Consider the following 13,913-nt stretch of genomic DNA (forward strand, 5'->3'; position numbering starts at 1 on the left):
CCCCCCCCCCCGTTTCTACCTACTGACGAACAACCGCTTGTTAAAAACACGCAAATTTGTACTATTTTGCAATTTTTTCAAGCTTTTTGTAATTTTTTGACATTTTTTTGGTTTTTATTACTCCTAGGTGTCAAGGAACAAATAACCTCCTCTGGGTTTTAATAGTAGGTTACTGCAAAGTTTCTAGTGGTAATGGAATGGTCTCAACATTTTAACATCACGAATTTTAGCAGTTTTTTGACAAAACGTGCAAATTTTTTCAAATTATTTGGCATTTTTTTCCTTATTCAAGTCTTTCCAGAACTAGAGGTCAGAAAACATCCTAATGGTTTTGATAATAAGTTACTGACACATTTTTATTGGCCATGGAATAGTTTTTCAACTTTTTAATGTCACAAATTTTAGCAATTTTTGATAAAACTTGCTTTCGGAGTTTTGTGATTTTTTCAGTCTCAAGAGCCATAGATCCTCCTCTAGGTTTTGAAACTTGCTTTCTGTTTAGTTTCTAGATTTAATGGAAAGTCTGGACAGATTTTAACATCACGAAGTTTAGCGTTTGACAATTCTTTCCATTTTCGATTTTTTTGACATGTATAGTCCTTGTTCAGGTTTTTAAGATTTAAGGGTTAGAAAAGCTCCGTAAGGGTTTTATAATAAATTATTGGAAAATTTTTGTGATCATGGATTAACTTCCAATTTTTTAATATAACAAGCTTTAGCCGTTTCTTTTTATAGACCTTGCAAGTTTTTTGAAATTTGTCATTTTTAGGTTTCTCCAGTCACGGAACTGCTTCTATGGTTTGATTATATGTTATTGCATAGTTTTTAGATGTAATGATTTTTTTCAAGATTTTATTATCGAATATATATAATTTAAGCATTTTTTAAATAAAGTTTGCAATTTTTTTGTTATTGAATTTTTTTTCGACACCAGGGGCCCTGGGACCCTGGTGATAATAAGCTGCTGTTTAGTTTCTATAGTTTTAAGGCTCCAGTTTTTGTAATTTTTGGATAAAATTTATAATTTTCAAATTTTTGGAAAAGTTTTATGTTGCAAGTATATTGATCTTTATGAGTCAGTGAAACTATTTCAGGCTTGAAACAGGGATACTGGATAGTCTCTTGAGACAATGAAATGTTTTGGAGACTTATACTTATGGTGTGAGGGGCGGTTCTTAGAAATTGATCCCTTAGCTCCACCCCCGCTACCAACGTCAGTCCCCCCAACCCTGCACATCATTCAGGCCGTAAGGGCCTCGTGCAGCAAAGATCCCCCTCCCACCGTTGCCCGCCCCCCACCCCCCCCCCCCCTCAATGTTGCACCATTCCCCCCTTCCCCCGCTGCGCTCACCTCACGCCCTTTAAATTGAGCTAATGCTAGCCTCACTAAACGGTGGCTAGCTACTGACGACGCCAACCGCTCGCCGGTCGTTTGAGAGCAATTTGCTCGACGTTAGTCGGTGTCGGTTAGTTTCAATTCTTTTTTGCAATAACTTATCCGGAATAATTTGCAATCCATTTTTAATTTAGAGAAATCTCGTACTAAATTTTGCAACCTTCTGAACAATCATTTAGCTAATTTATCAATTCAACATCTTTTTATACATAAAATGAACTCTAGTAGGAAGGACTTCTCAATTGGACTTCTGTTTTAGCTCCTCCAATGTAAAACTTTCTTTATGTAGACTTCGGACCCGACACTACATTTGTATACAAGCCAAGCCTGACTTGTTTGCAAATGTGGCTGAATGTATAACTACCTCAAAAAAACTACCGACCATGGCTCAATTTCAGTTTGATTACTGACGTTTCGTTTTCGTACTCGCGCGAATAATGGTTATATAAAAAGTTTTTGTTCCCTCATGCTATTGTTGGTTCCCCAAGCTAAAATGATATTTTACTGATACATTTTTGGTACATCATTTTAGTTAAATCGATGGTTAAAATGATATCGAAATGAGTGTTGCTTACATTTATTCAAAACGACTTGAACAGTTATCCGATGCTTTTACTAGATGTCACGGCAGAGCATCGCGTATCCATGAACTGATAACAGCTTATGGTCTACTGGATGCGACATCCACAGATACACGAATAGTGTCTCCGAGAGCAGCACAACCTGAAGACTTAAAATATTTTCATGACAGTGATTTTGTTGACTTCCTCCTGAATTGCAATGAGAGATCGCGAGATGACGTGGAATTTGCGAAGGAATGCGAATTGTATGGATTGGAATTTGAATGCCCAGTCTTGGACGAGCTAGGTCCGTGAGACTAATTTGGTGTATCGTTGCTACACTTTGTTAGAAGCCAGGGATAATGAGTTAAAGGTGACATCAATTACCTTGAACTAGTATCGCTCAATGACGAATATTTGACCATGCGCTGATTTCTGTAAAGCCATCTAGAGACGTGTTATCTTGATAATTGTTTCTTTAATGAAACCATTGCATCGAGCTAATTTATTTCGGTGCGTCTAAGAATTGAAGTAGTTTGGTTTAAATTTAGCTCCAGTAAGCCGTAAGGCTTTGAAGTTTGCTCCTGGTTACGAAAAGGATATTGAAGTTAATCATCTCAGGAGATGCGAGGCTTTGAAGATTGAATTATGACAGCCGGTCATAAAGCCTTTGAAGGGGAACCATTAGCTAAATAATTGCGTTTGCGGTGTTTATAGGAGAGTATGTTCTGTTACTTGCTGGTGCAGCCCAAGATGCAGCTGAATGTCTCAAGTCAGGCATTGCCAAAATTGCAATCAATTGGTTCGGAGGGTGGCACCATTGTCGCAAGGACTACGCCGCAGGTAACGACCAAAATAACCACTGGTACTGTAAAGTCTTAAAATGTTTGGAGTTTGGTTTATTTGTGCGATTGGAAAATGGATAGTCTATGAGGATGAACTAGCGAACTAATATGAACCGTATGGAATGATTGCTCGCTCTTAGCAGTGCGTGATGATCAAGCTGATGGCATCTTTGTAGCAAAATTCTTTATTTATTTCATGGTCTACGAACATTTTCTTGTTTTTGCAGGTTTCTGCTACATCAATGATTGCGTCCTGTCAATTCTACACCTCCTGAAGAAATTTGAGAGAGTGTTGTACATTGATTTGGATGTACACCACGGAGACGGGGTGCAAGAGGCCTTCTATTGTACTAACAAAGTGTTCTCTCTTTCATTCCACAGATACTCACCTGGACTGTTCTACCCCGGAACCGGTGATTTGAGGTGAGCAATGGCCAAGCTTTGCTAGAATTAGAGCCGGACGCGGTTCTTGACTACGAAATAATTGAGTTAGCTACTGTTGCCGTCTTCTGTCGTTTTTTGCTGCTTTGAACGAGCAATATTTTTTTATCAGGTGCGAATTTTTCAAAGCGGTTTTTAGTTCAACTAAATTTTTCAGCCAAATTTGGTTTTGGCGATATTTTGAATTGATTGATTTTAATACTGAGGTATGTCTGTTAAAGAAAATCAATTAATTTTTTATCAAATTTTGACTGTTTCCTTTTTATTGCCAATATCTTTCAGCTATTTGCAGTCTTATTTAGTATTTCATCTAGAGCTATTGGTTTGCTAATTCTACCAAGAAGTGACACTTCAAGTTTATACAGGGCCGCTTCCACTGAAATTGAATTTATACATTTGTAATTTTTGCACGGTTTTTGTTTGATTTTTAATTGTCCTTTAGTATGTCTCTGAAAGGAATTGGATGGGTCGCTGATCGGTCCTATGAATTTACAAAGGTTTTCTTAAGAACAATTGTTGTGGAAAAACCCTTGGCTTGTTGCGGGAATTTCTGCGATTTTTTATTTTAGTTTTTCCTTTTCCTCGGTTTTGTTGATACCGTTTCTCTTATTACGTTCTTTTGCCAACAGTTGAGTCGCAACATGTTTTTAGTAAAATTTTTCATATAATTTTGTCGTCTGTTTTGATTATCAGATTTGTCTTTTCTTATGTTTGTATGTTAATGTTTCTGTTATTTATTTAAATTAATGTGTACTAAAGTAGGAAGTTCAGGAAATTAATTTCTCCTTTGAATCAGATCCGGAGTCTTCCGGCTGTTTTCTTTAGCTGAAGGTTTGTTGATGGCTTGAACTTTTACTTCCTTGTAATAGAACATTGCCTGCCTACCCCCATTCATCCTAGTGGAACCCCCCTCCCAATGACCTACCCCCACCCCAAAACGAACTACCCCCCCCCCCCCACCTTACCTCCAAACTTACTTATCCCGCACCTACCCCCATCATCTTAGGACCACAGCCCCCATTAACTGCTCCCACACCCCTAAACTAAAAGCATTGTCTGCATTTTTTAAGTTCGCTTTTCGTTTGATTCGGCAGTTAATTTTTTTCGTCTCTTCTTTGATGCACCAGATTTGTTTTCGTTTGTGCCCCACACTTTAGTGGGTGCATATTGTTTGCACCCCCAGACGCACGTGCCATATTTTTAAATAATGTATTACTATGTAATGGCAGGTGTTGTGACTGGTGGAGGGCAGAAACGGAAAAAACATACAATGTTTGTGATATTGGTATTGTTAATTTAGAATTTGTTTTGTACACTCATTGACTCATTTTGCTTGACGGTTTCGTTTTGACTTTTCCTGTGACTTACGCCCTTTACTTTTTGCCTGATATAACTTTTTTCTCTCTTTAAGATTTTTTAGCAGCTGAAGTGGTGGCAGTTTAATACCAAAAGTAAATGAAAAAGGCACCAAAATTGTGTATGCAATTGGTATTCATCAGTATGCAATAAATTAAAAATCTAATGACGTCCTTTCAGTGATTTTCTTAGTCTCCCAACCAACCAACCTAAAACGGGGTGAAAGTGCTATCCTTATCTGCCTAAAATGGGGAAACTATTAAAAAACAATTTTTCTTGATTAAATTAAAATTGATTCGCTTATTCTAACCCTTGGGAATGCAGTTCTAGTATATTTTTTTCGGTTAATTTTGCATTTTAGGAAAAAATGTCAGGAAACACGAATTTGTAGATTGATCTGAACTTTAATGTTCTCCAAGGCGTTGTTTGGGTTATAAAGCGGCTGTTAAAATTTTTGTTGAGAATATTTGTGAAATTTTACCTTTTCACATCTTTCTTTTTAATCCCTGCATCAGTCAGAGGCCAATCGCTTTAATTTTTTGAAAGTCTGCAAGCTGTGTGTTACACTTTTATTTTACACTACGACAATTTGTCGAACGAAAATCAAAACCAGGAAGAATTTTATAGTGGTTTTCCATAACTTATTTTAAGAGAGCGAGAAAAGTAGGAGTGAATGCTATTTCCAGATGCTATTTTGTCATTTTGACAGTCTTCGAAAGTTTTTAAGCTCGTTTTTTGTTCCTCTCGACTTTACTTTTCAAGGGGATTTTTTAGATGCAACAGGCGCTTTTGGTGATTTTGTCGATGTTTTATTTTGATTGGTATCAATTTTCAATTGTTTGCATCATAAACCGAGAAGTGATCAACTACGGATACGTAACTCTATATTAAGACATTAAGATTTTTTAAGCGAAGCTACTCTGACATCTCAGCTTTCTCTAAAAATTTTCCAAAAATCCTTGCCCAGTACATTAACTCTTAAGCTATTAACTAAAATAAAATTACATTAATGTTATTGGGCCTGAATGCCAATGGGATCTGTATTAATTTTGCTAATATGACACGACACCTAAAGTTATGCTCAACTCTGGGCAAAAATTCTTGAATAACAAATTTTTATGGAAGCGCGTAGAATCAAAAACAGACAACCATTAAACAAAACCGCTACACGAAAATTTTAATATTTCATTTCACTAAAAATGACGCAACCTGCAATTGTTGAATCTATGCTAAAGGTAACAGAAATAAAAAAACGATTAAGAAACCGGAAAAGATTTGAAACAAACATATTCAAAGCCATGGCAACAATTAGCTATGGACTTAAACCTTTAAATAGCTTTATTTGTACCTCCAAAGCGAAAGGAAGTTGTGACCTGTCTTTATCCACAATATATCATAAGGCTACAAAAATGACGACAAATATAGACAAAAGTAAAAAAAAAATTCAATTAATTTGAAAACGGCATCGAAGCCGTTAAAACCATTACCTAGTCATTACAAACCTTAAATATATTCAATTGCGATTTTTTTCAACGCCCTTGTTGTGATATGGGCTCTGTCATTAACGTAAAATTGCGAGAAGACAAAGACAAATGTACAAAATAAAAAAATTACAAATGTACAAAATTAAAATTGCGAGAAGCGAGAAGACAAAGACAAATGTACAAAATTAAAAAAAAATGTACAAAATGTACAAAATTCAAATTGTGAGAAGACAAAAACAAATGTACAAAAAAATGGAAAATTTACAAAAGAACTCAGTCTAAGCCAAAAAACCCTTTCTGAAAACGTACAACGAAGTGACCAGTTAACTTATGTTCACTAGAGATGCAACCTTGCTGCTGGTACTGAGCTTAAAGTTGACAGAAATAAGATAATAAAATTGGGAAAATCTCAAAAATTCATTTTTTGTTTTTGTGAACAAATACTTTTGGAAGTCATAAAAACTACGAGCTTTCAACTAAGAAAACTAAATAAATTGATCAAAAATTCGGAGAGTGTGAAACAAAACTTTAAGCTCGATAACTCCGTGGAAAAAACAAAATTCTTAAAAATCTTCATAATTCTATAGTCTACGGTGGATGTGATTTCTCATGATGCCACTCACGACTCTGTACGATGAATATATCGACCGGCCAAAATTGACTGAAAAAAAAACATTTGAGTATATAGTTCCTCCCCCACCAAGGTGGGTTGGAACATTAAGTTTTTGATGCGAGGAATTAAGTTTTCCACAACTATTCCGTTTTAGCATGTGAATTGATCGCATTTGGTTTTGACTTTTATTTGATTCCTATGATAAAATGTTAGTAAACATCACATGTCACTGAAAGTCATAGAAGTTGTAAATCAAAGATGGTTGTTTGAAATGTAAAAGGGCGGTAAGCACTAGGTATATAATTGGATCAAGATTTGTGCCTATTGCCACTGTTGTCACCCATCAAATCTGATTGAATTAGGTGATTAACAGATTTGTCTCTGCGTTCCGATTAACCGATAAAGCGCGCAAATGATTATTCCGTGCAAGATTTAGACGATTCATGTTTAGAGTGGCAGTTTTCGTTATTACTAGATTTCGCTTTCGTGTTCACATCGGCTCAAGTCTTTTGGATTGTTGCTGTCGCTGTCATATAAAGCATTCAATCTTTGACGGTTTCGGCAAAAATTACATTGTTAGTTGAACACCGAAGATCAGAATTAGCCAGTTTATTGAATTTTCAGAAATAATGTGATACCGTTTGCAGATCGTAGCCGAGATCATTTTTACTTTTAAAGAGGCCGCTTGCTCTTTGAGCCCGTTTAATATATACCGTTCCGTCTCTGAGATGCAAAATTCTTTTTTCATCAAAATTCAAATCTTTACTGATATGTTCACAAATTTTGACACCACGATAGTACTGTTTCCGTCAGATTTGCTCTGGGCAGTTCTTGGTTCTGCGAGTAAATCAGGCAATAACGGGTTGAGTTCAATAACGAGAGGGTAACCTATGAGGCTATTGAAATGTGTACCTCCTCAACTTGAGCACCCATTGATTGTGTTACGGTAATTACTGTTGAAGTTTCCTGACAGGATTCTTCAGGGCTATTGCTAGCTAGATGTTCCTATGATTTCACCATTTTTTTCTTCTATTATAAACTTCGTGAAGTTCTGTTTAGTATAGAGTTACAGATATAAATAGATTGCATTTGGATCATTTCATTTTATTTCACAATTCCGCATGATCCTCCTGTTTTAGCGAGATTGGAAGCTACAAAGGTTTCAACTACTCTCTAAACGTTCCATTCCATGAAGGTCTCAAAAATGAACCATTTATGCGAGTGAGTTCTACAATTGTTGAGCAAGTGGTGGCGGCTTTTCAGCCGGACGCCATCGTATGTCAATGTGGTGCAGATTCCTTGGCTCATGATCCGGTCCAGGGTCTCAATCTGACTTCAATTGCTTACGTTGATGTAAGTCAGAGTTGTTTCGAAAAAGAATTTTATTGGAACAGTTAGCTGAAAATTTTACACTGTTGTCTTGCTACACCCGAACTTGCCAAATTATCTGATCTAGCGAGAAGTGCGAATATCGCAAATTTTACGGCCATCAATGTCTATTTTCAGGATGTGTTAAAAGGAGAGACGTATTCCGTGCAATTGAAATGATTATCTATTCGATTTCTAGATTGCTCAAAGGAGATTTAGATGAGCGCCTTTCTGAATGTGAGTTTCATGAGATCTGCCCACAATTGAACAAATTTATTGGCCATAATAAGTTTGTTCGCGAAAAATTGTAATATGTACATGGGTTTGGAAATAGTGGTTTTGACTTCTTAGGTAGTGAGAAAGATCCGGAAGTTGGATTTGCCATTACTAGTCCTAGGAGGCGGAGGATATCACAGAAGCAATACAGCAAGGTGCTGGTCATCTATTCAAGCGGAACTGGTCAATAAATGGCCTCTCGTTGAAGACATTCCGGAACACGAGTATCTTGACGAATATGGACCGTGCTACAGTTTAGAGATCAAAGAATCAAAAATGAAAGATTTAAATTCTGAGCAGCATTTGAATGAAATTGTTGAGAAATGTGGAAAAATTTTAAGCAAAATAGCCAAACCCGGTTGCTAAAAACTCTGCTTTAATTTGAGATTTCTCCTTTTTGATCTTATTTGTTTATTGAATGATAGTTTTTAGCTGAATTTTCATAAGAACGGCGTGGAATTAAGATAAACATGTATAAGTAATATCGCCAACCACAAATTTAAGGTTATTGTATCAAACAGCGTGAACAATTTTTCTTGCGCGGAAAATACTTGATGTCTTTTCCCGGTAGGACTGTGGTCTATTTGAAGTAAAAAAATATTCTTAATTGTAGAAAAGATTTGTTGAATTTTCAGATTAGAAATGCCATCTACAATAGACATAACAATCAAAACTCTCGACGGCAACTCGAGGAAGTTCGAGAACATCTCAAATGAAATTACAGTCAAGGAATTGAAAGAGAAAATTGCCAGTAGAGTCAACATTCCAGCAGACAAGCAGCGACTTATTTATGCTGGACGTGTTTTAAATGACAGCAATGTTTTGTCCTCGTATAACTTGGATGGTCAAGCGATTCATTTAGTAGAAAGACAACCAGTTTCGAATCAACCAAATGCATCGTCATCGAGTGCGTCTGGTCCTAACGTGAATAATCCAAATGTGCGACCTCCATTGGGTAGGTCTGGAAGGCCAAATCCAAACATGCCCAGAACACAAATACGAATGGTGTTTGGAGGTAACCAGGCTCCTGGTTTTATACGACCAGGAGCTCCTGGAGTGCCTCCGTTTCCTCCGCCTAGAGGACCCCCCAGATTTATGCCACAGAATGGAGGAACTGTGCGATTCAGGGTCCCGAGACCACCGATTGTGAGCAACGCTGGTCGTCCAGCAGCAACTCCAGTAGATGCAGGATCTAATCGCGTGGAACATTGTCGAAAGTATATTGCGAGTACGAAACACGTTTTGAGACATTTGAAGCGACTGAAAGATAGAATGAGTAATCTGGAAGAGTCAACCTCGGAATCCTCAACAACAACTCAGGAAGATTTGGAGATACCAGCTGAACCAGAAGTTGCTACTGCTCAAACAAACGAACAGTTAGATGACGGAACTGCCTCAAGTGGTGCTCCTTCAAATCAAACTGAGGAAACAAATTCACAAGCTGAAGGAACGGAAAATGCTCAGCAACAGTCGCCAAATGGTGCCAACGGTGAAACTGGCAACGGACGAAGAAATCGAAGATTGCCTAGAGCCTATCCAGCGGCAGAGATAATTTCTTTGCATCGAAATGTGAATGACTGCGAACGTGAGTTGCAGGAATACGTCGATTTATGTGAAAACATTTTTTCGTCATCTGACGTCGAGCAGGCCCAGAATGTGCAACATATGCACAATGTATTAATACATGGAATTGGGGAAGCAACTCATTTTTTGGCACATGCTCAACATTCCTTGTCTGATTTGTACACAAACTTATCACATCGTCCGCCTGTTGCGTTGGCTCATCCAGTGCCAGTAAACGCAGTTGCAGCTACTGCTATCGAGATTGCTCCCGTACTAGTAAATGCCAATGGTGCTGCAATCCCTATTCCACCTATGAACATGGGTGCTCCTCCAGGGCCACCCCCAGCTGGTGGTCCCGGGAATGCTGACCAACAAGCAGCCAATATGGCCCCGAACTCGAACAACTCAGGTTCCAATCAAAACTCGACATCAACTCCGAACAACACCCCGAACCCCAATCAAGCAAATTTCAATCCTCGAATGCCGCAGATGCCGCCGTTCATTCCTACTTTTGCTGCTCCTATTTTCAACATGCCGCCGGGAGCGATTCCTACTGTAATACCTGGACCGTTTCCCAACATGGTTCCAGGCGCTTTTCCAAATTTGGCTCCAGGTGCTTTTCCGAATATGGGCCCTGGTCAGATTCCAGTTAATGTTCAGAGGTTCACTGTTCCTGGAAGCAACGATACAATTTTCAGAGCTGCATTTCGAGCTGGTGTGCCTCGTGGAAACCCCGCGGCTTCACAGCCAACAAATGGAAATCAGAGTACTACGACTGCACAAAGGGGAACTCCAAATGTTGTTCCCAATCCGACAGAACAGACCGATGCTTCGAGTTCTACAGATGCGCGCCCCGAAGCGGCTCAAAATAACCAATCTGATGCTTCACAACAAGCAGCAATGCCTGGCCAACCAAGATTTCCAATTCGTCCTGAAGTTTTTGGACCCCGAGATCCTTTTGTGCCTTGCAACTCAAGATTTTTCCAGCCGCGGCCTCCTAGAGGTGCTACAGGTGGAGCAAATGCGAGTGCTGCTTCGCAGCAGCCAAATGGCAGCAACAATACAACAAGTGCTGGTGCGTCCCAGAATGCGAATGAAAACGTGACAGCTGAACAGCAAACGACTGATCAAAACGCGAGTGTGGGAAATCAAGTCAACATGGGTGGGTTGGGGCTTGACCTGCAGAATATTCTGCAAAGCATGGCTGCAGCTAACCCAGGAATCAACTTAGAAATGAACGAAGACACAGTTGCTGTTGATCCTAACCGACCCATCGGAGAGCAAATTCAGGATATCATCAACAGTGTCATGTCTGCAACTGCGCCTGGGGGAACTGGGTTTGGTGGCAACTCGGAGGAGAATTTTGGCGATGTGCAAACTGATGTCCAAGTCAATCTGGAAGCCCAATTTGGTGATCCGATGGAGGATGGGTCCTATTCAGATGAGCATGACTTTTATGGTTCTGGAGATATTCCAGACCAACAGCCAGTTCCTCCAAACCCACTTCATTCAATGATGGCTGGCTTTCTTCAATCGGGAATGGGTAATCCCCAAACTAACTTGTTTGATCTGCTCCAAATGGGCCAGGAACAGGCTAGTGGTATACTGAATGACATTGCTGTCGTATTTGCGAGATCAATTTCAGTACCTGAACTTTTTGCAATTTTGTCCGGCCAAACTCCAGCTTTGGCACAGGTACGAACGCCTTTGCGAGAGTTTGTGCAGCAAAGTGTTCTAAGAGGGGAAGGTTACTCGGAAGATTTGTTGCAACGTCGAATAAGTGAGTCAATTCGAGGAGATCATAGTTTTGAACTTCTAAATGTTCAATTCAACGAAACTGTCAACGGACAGGAATCGCTGTTTAGATTCTTGGAACAACGTGTTTTTGAGCTTCTCCAGCTGACAATGAACGATGAAGTTGGTGATAACGAGTTCGCACAAAATGTAACTACATTTTTTAGCAATTTCATGTTCGAGATGATTGTCCTATACACGAACATTCTGCATTCATCTCAAAGAGTGGAATCGGTGCTCGCAAACACCTTAATGAGTGACTTCTTACGAACTCAGAGTCGAAGTGCTGATAACGAGTCTTCAGATAACCGACAGCCACCAACTTTTATGGGCATGAACATATCTGGCATGGAGCCTATGATCACAATGTTAGTGTCTCAACAATTGAGTAATCTTGCTTCAATGGCTTCAAGTCGAGTTCCTCTCTCGCAAGTTGAACAGTTTATAGTGAGACGAGACCAGCCGATGACTCAACAGCCGAACTCAGCGAGTCAAAATGTGGAACCGAAATCAGAGCCTATGGATTGTTCGGAGGGAAGCTCTATCGGAGTTGCTAACTCTGGGACGAATCAATCTACTAATTTAAGTGATGGTGCTTCGCAAAGTAAACAACAACAACCTGTTAGACCTAAAGTTAAACAACCCTTGAGGGCTCAAAATAGCCACGCTAGGCTTAGTTTCAATGTTTTGTTGCCAGACGAGCCAGAATCAATGAACAGTATTTTCGACACAAATACAGTAAATGAGGCGACAGAAAATTGGCTGGAAGTTTTGAAAAATGATGAGCAGAAACAAAATGAAGAGAGTTTCCCTGATTATTTCAGCGACGCTTATTTATTTGGCATGCCGCCAAGACAGAGAGCTATGGCGACATCAACCAATGCGTTGGGGTATGAGGGATCAATGCGAGGAATTCTGGAAGGAACGCTGCAACGTATGAGTTCTGGAAGCAGTGTGAACGAGGCAACTAGGGTAGCGTTACGAGACAGTATTGAAGATGATGAAAATTTACAAGAGCTTTTTGCCAATGTCGTCAGACAAGATATTGCGAGAAGATATGATAATGATCCCGATATGCAGAATAGACCATCAACCAAAAAGTATTTGGGCAAATAATGGTTGATCAATGTGCTAAATAAATTACTGCTGAAAACTATTATCTTTAAATTGATTTATCTGATTGCTGTTTTTTTTGGATGCAGGGATATAAAAATTCATTTATGTTGTTGGAGACCTTCATTGAATTGAATTGATATTTATCTTTTCTTGATAACTGTTTTCAAAAGTTTACAACCTCTTTTTCTTTGGGGGGGGGGGGGATTGGAACTACGTGCTCAACTACGGGATTGGAACTATGAACAGGGTTTTTGTTCATTCATTTTTGGCCAATCGATTTATATGACGTAGAAAGAAATGAGGGGTATCATGAAAGCCCTGAATTTCGTCTTTTTCCAAGAGTTATCCAGGTTTAAACTTCACCAACATTTGGCATTTTACCGTTATTTTGTTCACTTTATGCGTTATTCTCGACCAATTTTTAATAATTTTGCCCAATTATATTAAAATAAGCCACGATTTCGTGTTTTTAATAACAGAGTAACAAGGCTGTTATTTGGCTCAATGTGGCTCTCATATTGGTGAGCAATCTTTTCAGATTTTACAATTTAACTGTTTGAAGTCAATGAGAAGTTGAGGCAGTGACTTAGCAGCGCTAGAATAGCACGCGGCGGAGAAGAATGAGTAGTTTGAGATCGTAAAATTCTACCAAACTGCTTTTTAAGTGAAGCGAGATTTCTGTTTGAACTGATTTAGAGATTTATTGAGGCATTTTTTATTTTTTGCATGCTGCAATTGTAGCCAAATGCGGCTCTTAAAGGTAATAAGTTTGTTCTTATAATCCTTAATTCTATTTTTTTGGATCGCTCAGTGGACAGCGATTGATTTCTATGGCTTTGGCTTAATTTTTTATGAATTAATTGTAACCTTTTGATTGGTTTCTTTCGTGCGTGTTGTAATTTTTGTCGTCTTACCGCTTTGTTTTTTTTTAAGAAAAGAACCAGTGACATTTAAAGCGTCATGAGTTATCCCTTTATAATGCTTTTTCTCGTTAGCTCATCTGTTTTCTTTTCTTGTGATATCAGGGTCTTGTTAAAATGTCGGAAATTTTAGGCCTGCATTGTTTTGATTTTGTGTTCTGATCGCTAAGGTTGATTAGTG

General features: G+C 38.6%; 2 protein-coding genes across 2 annotated transcripts; both read left to right on the forward strand.

Moving 5' to 3' along the window:
• The first annotated feature begins 1,591 nt into the window (after nt 1-1,591).
• On the forward strand, nt 1,592-8,776 carry LOC142344151 (histone deacetylase 8-like). The gene is made up of 5 exons (XM_075395677.1): nt 1,592-2,263; nt 2,674-2,799; nt 3,029-3,224; nt 7,835-8,048; nt 8,415-8,776. The coding sequence occupies exons 1-5, from the start codon at nt 1,957-1,959 to the stop codon at nt 8,703-8,705; spliced, it is 1,134 nt and encodes a 377-aa protein (XP_075251792.1). The 5' UTR covers nt 1,592-1,956; the 3' UTR covers nt 8,706-8,776.
• Nucleotides 8,777-8,947: 171 nt separating this feature from the next.
• Nucleotides 8,948-12,969, forward strand: LOC142344768 (uncharacterized). The gene has a single exon (XM_075396684.1). It carries the CDS (start codon nt 8,982-8,984, stop codon nt 12,810-12,812), a length of 3,831 nt encoding a protein of 1,276 aa, XP_075252799.1. The 5' UTR covers nt 8,948-8,981; the 3' UTR covers nt 12,813-12,969.
• The last annotated feature ends 944 nt before the right edge of the window (nt 12,970-13,913 follow it).

Source organism: Convolutriloba macropyga, chromosome 8, assembly GCF_964194025.1.
Source record: "Convolutriloba macropyga chromosome 8, txConMacr16.3, whole genome shotgun sequence".
Lineage (NCBI taxonomy): Eukaryota > Metazoa > Xenacoelomorpha > Acoela > Convolutidae > Convolutriloba > Convolutriloba macropyga.

Excerpts from the sequence above, each read along its gene's own strand:
- LOC142344151 (XM_075395677.1), top strand. The coding sequence starts at position 1,957 with ATGAGTGTTGCTTACATTTATTCAAAACGACTTGAACAGTTATCCGAT. Across the intron at positions 2,800-3,028 it reads TCGCAAGGACTACGCCGCAG|GTTTCTGCTACATCAATGAT; the intron begins GTAACGACCAAA and ends TTGTTTTTGCAG. Across the intron at positions 3,225-7,834 it reads CCCGGAACCGGTGATTTGAG|CGAGATTGGAAGCTACAAAG; the intron begins GTGAGCAATGGC and ends CTCCTGTTTTAG.
- LOC142344768 (XM_075396684.1), top strand. The coding sequence starts at position 8,982 with ATGCCATCTACAATAGACATAACAATCAAAACTCTCGACGGCAACTCG.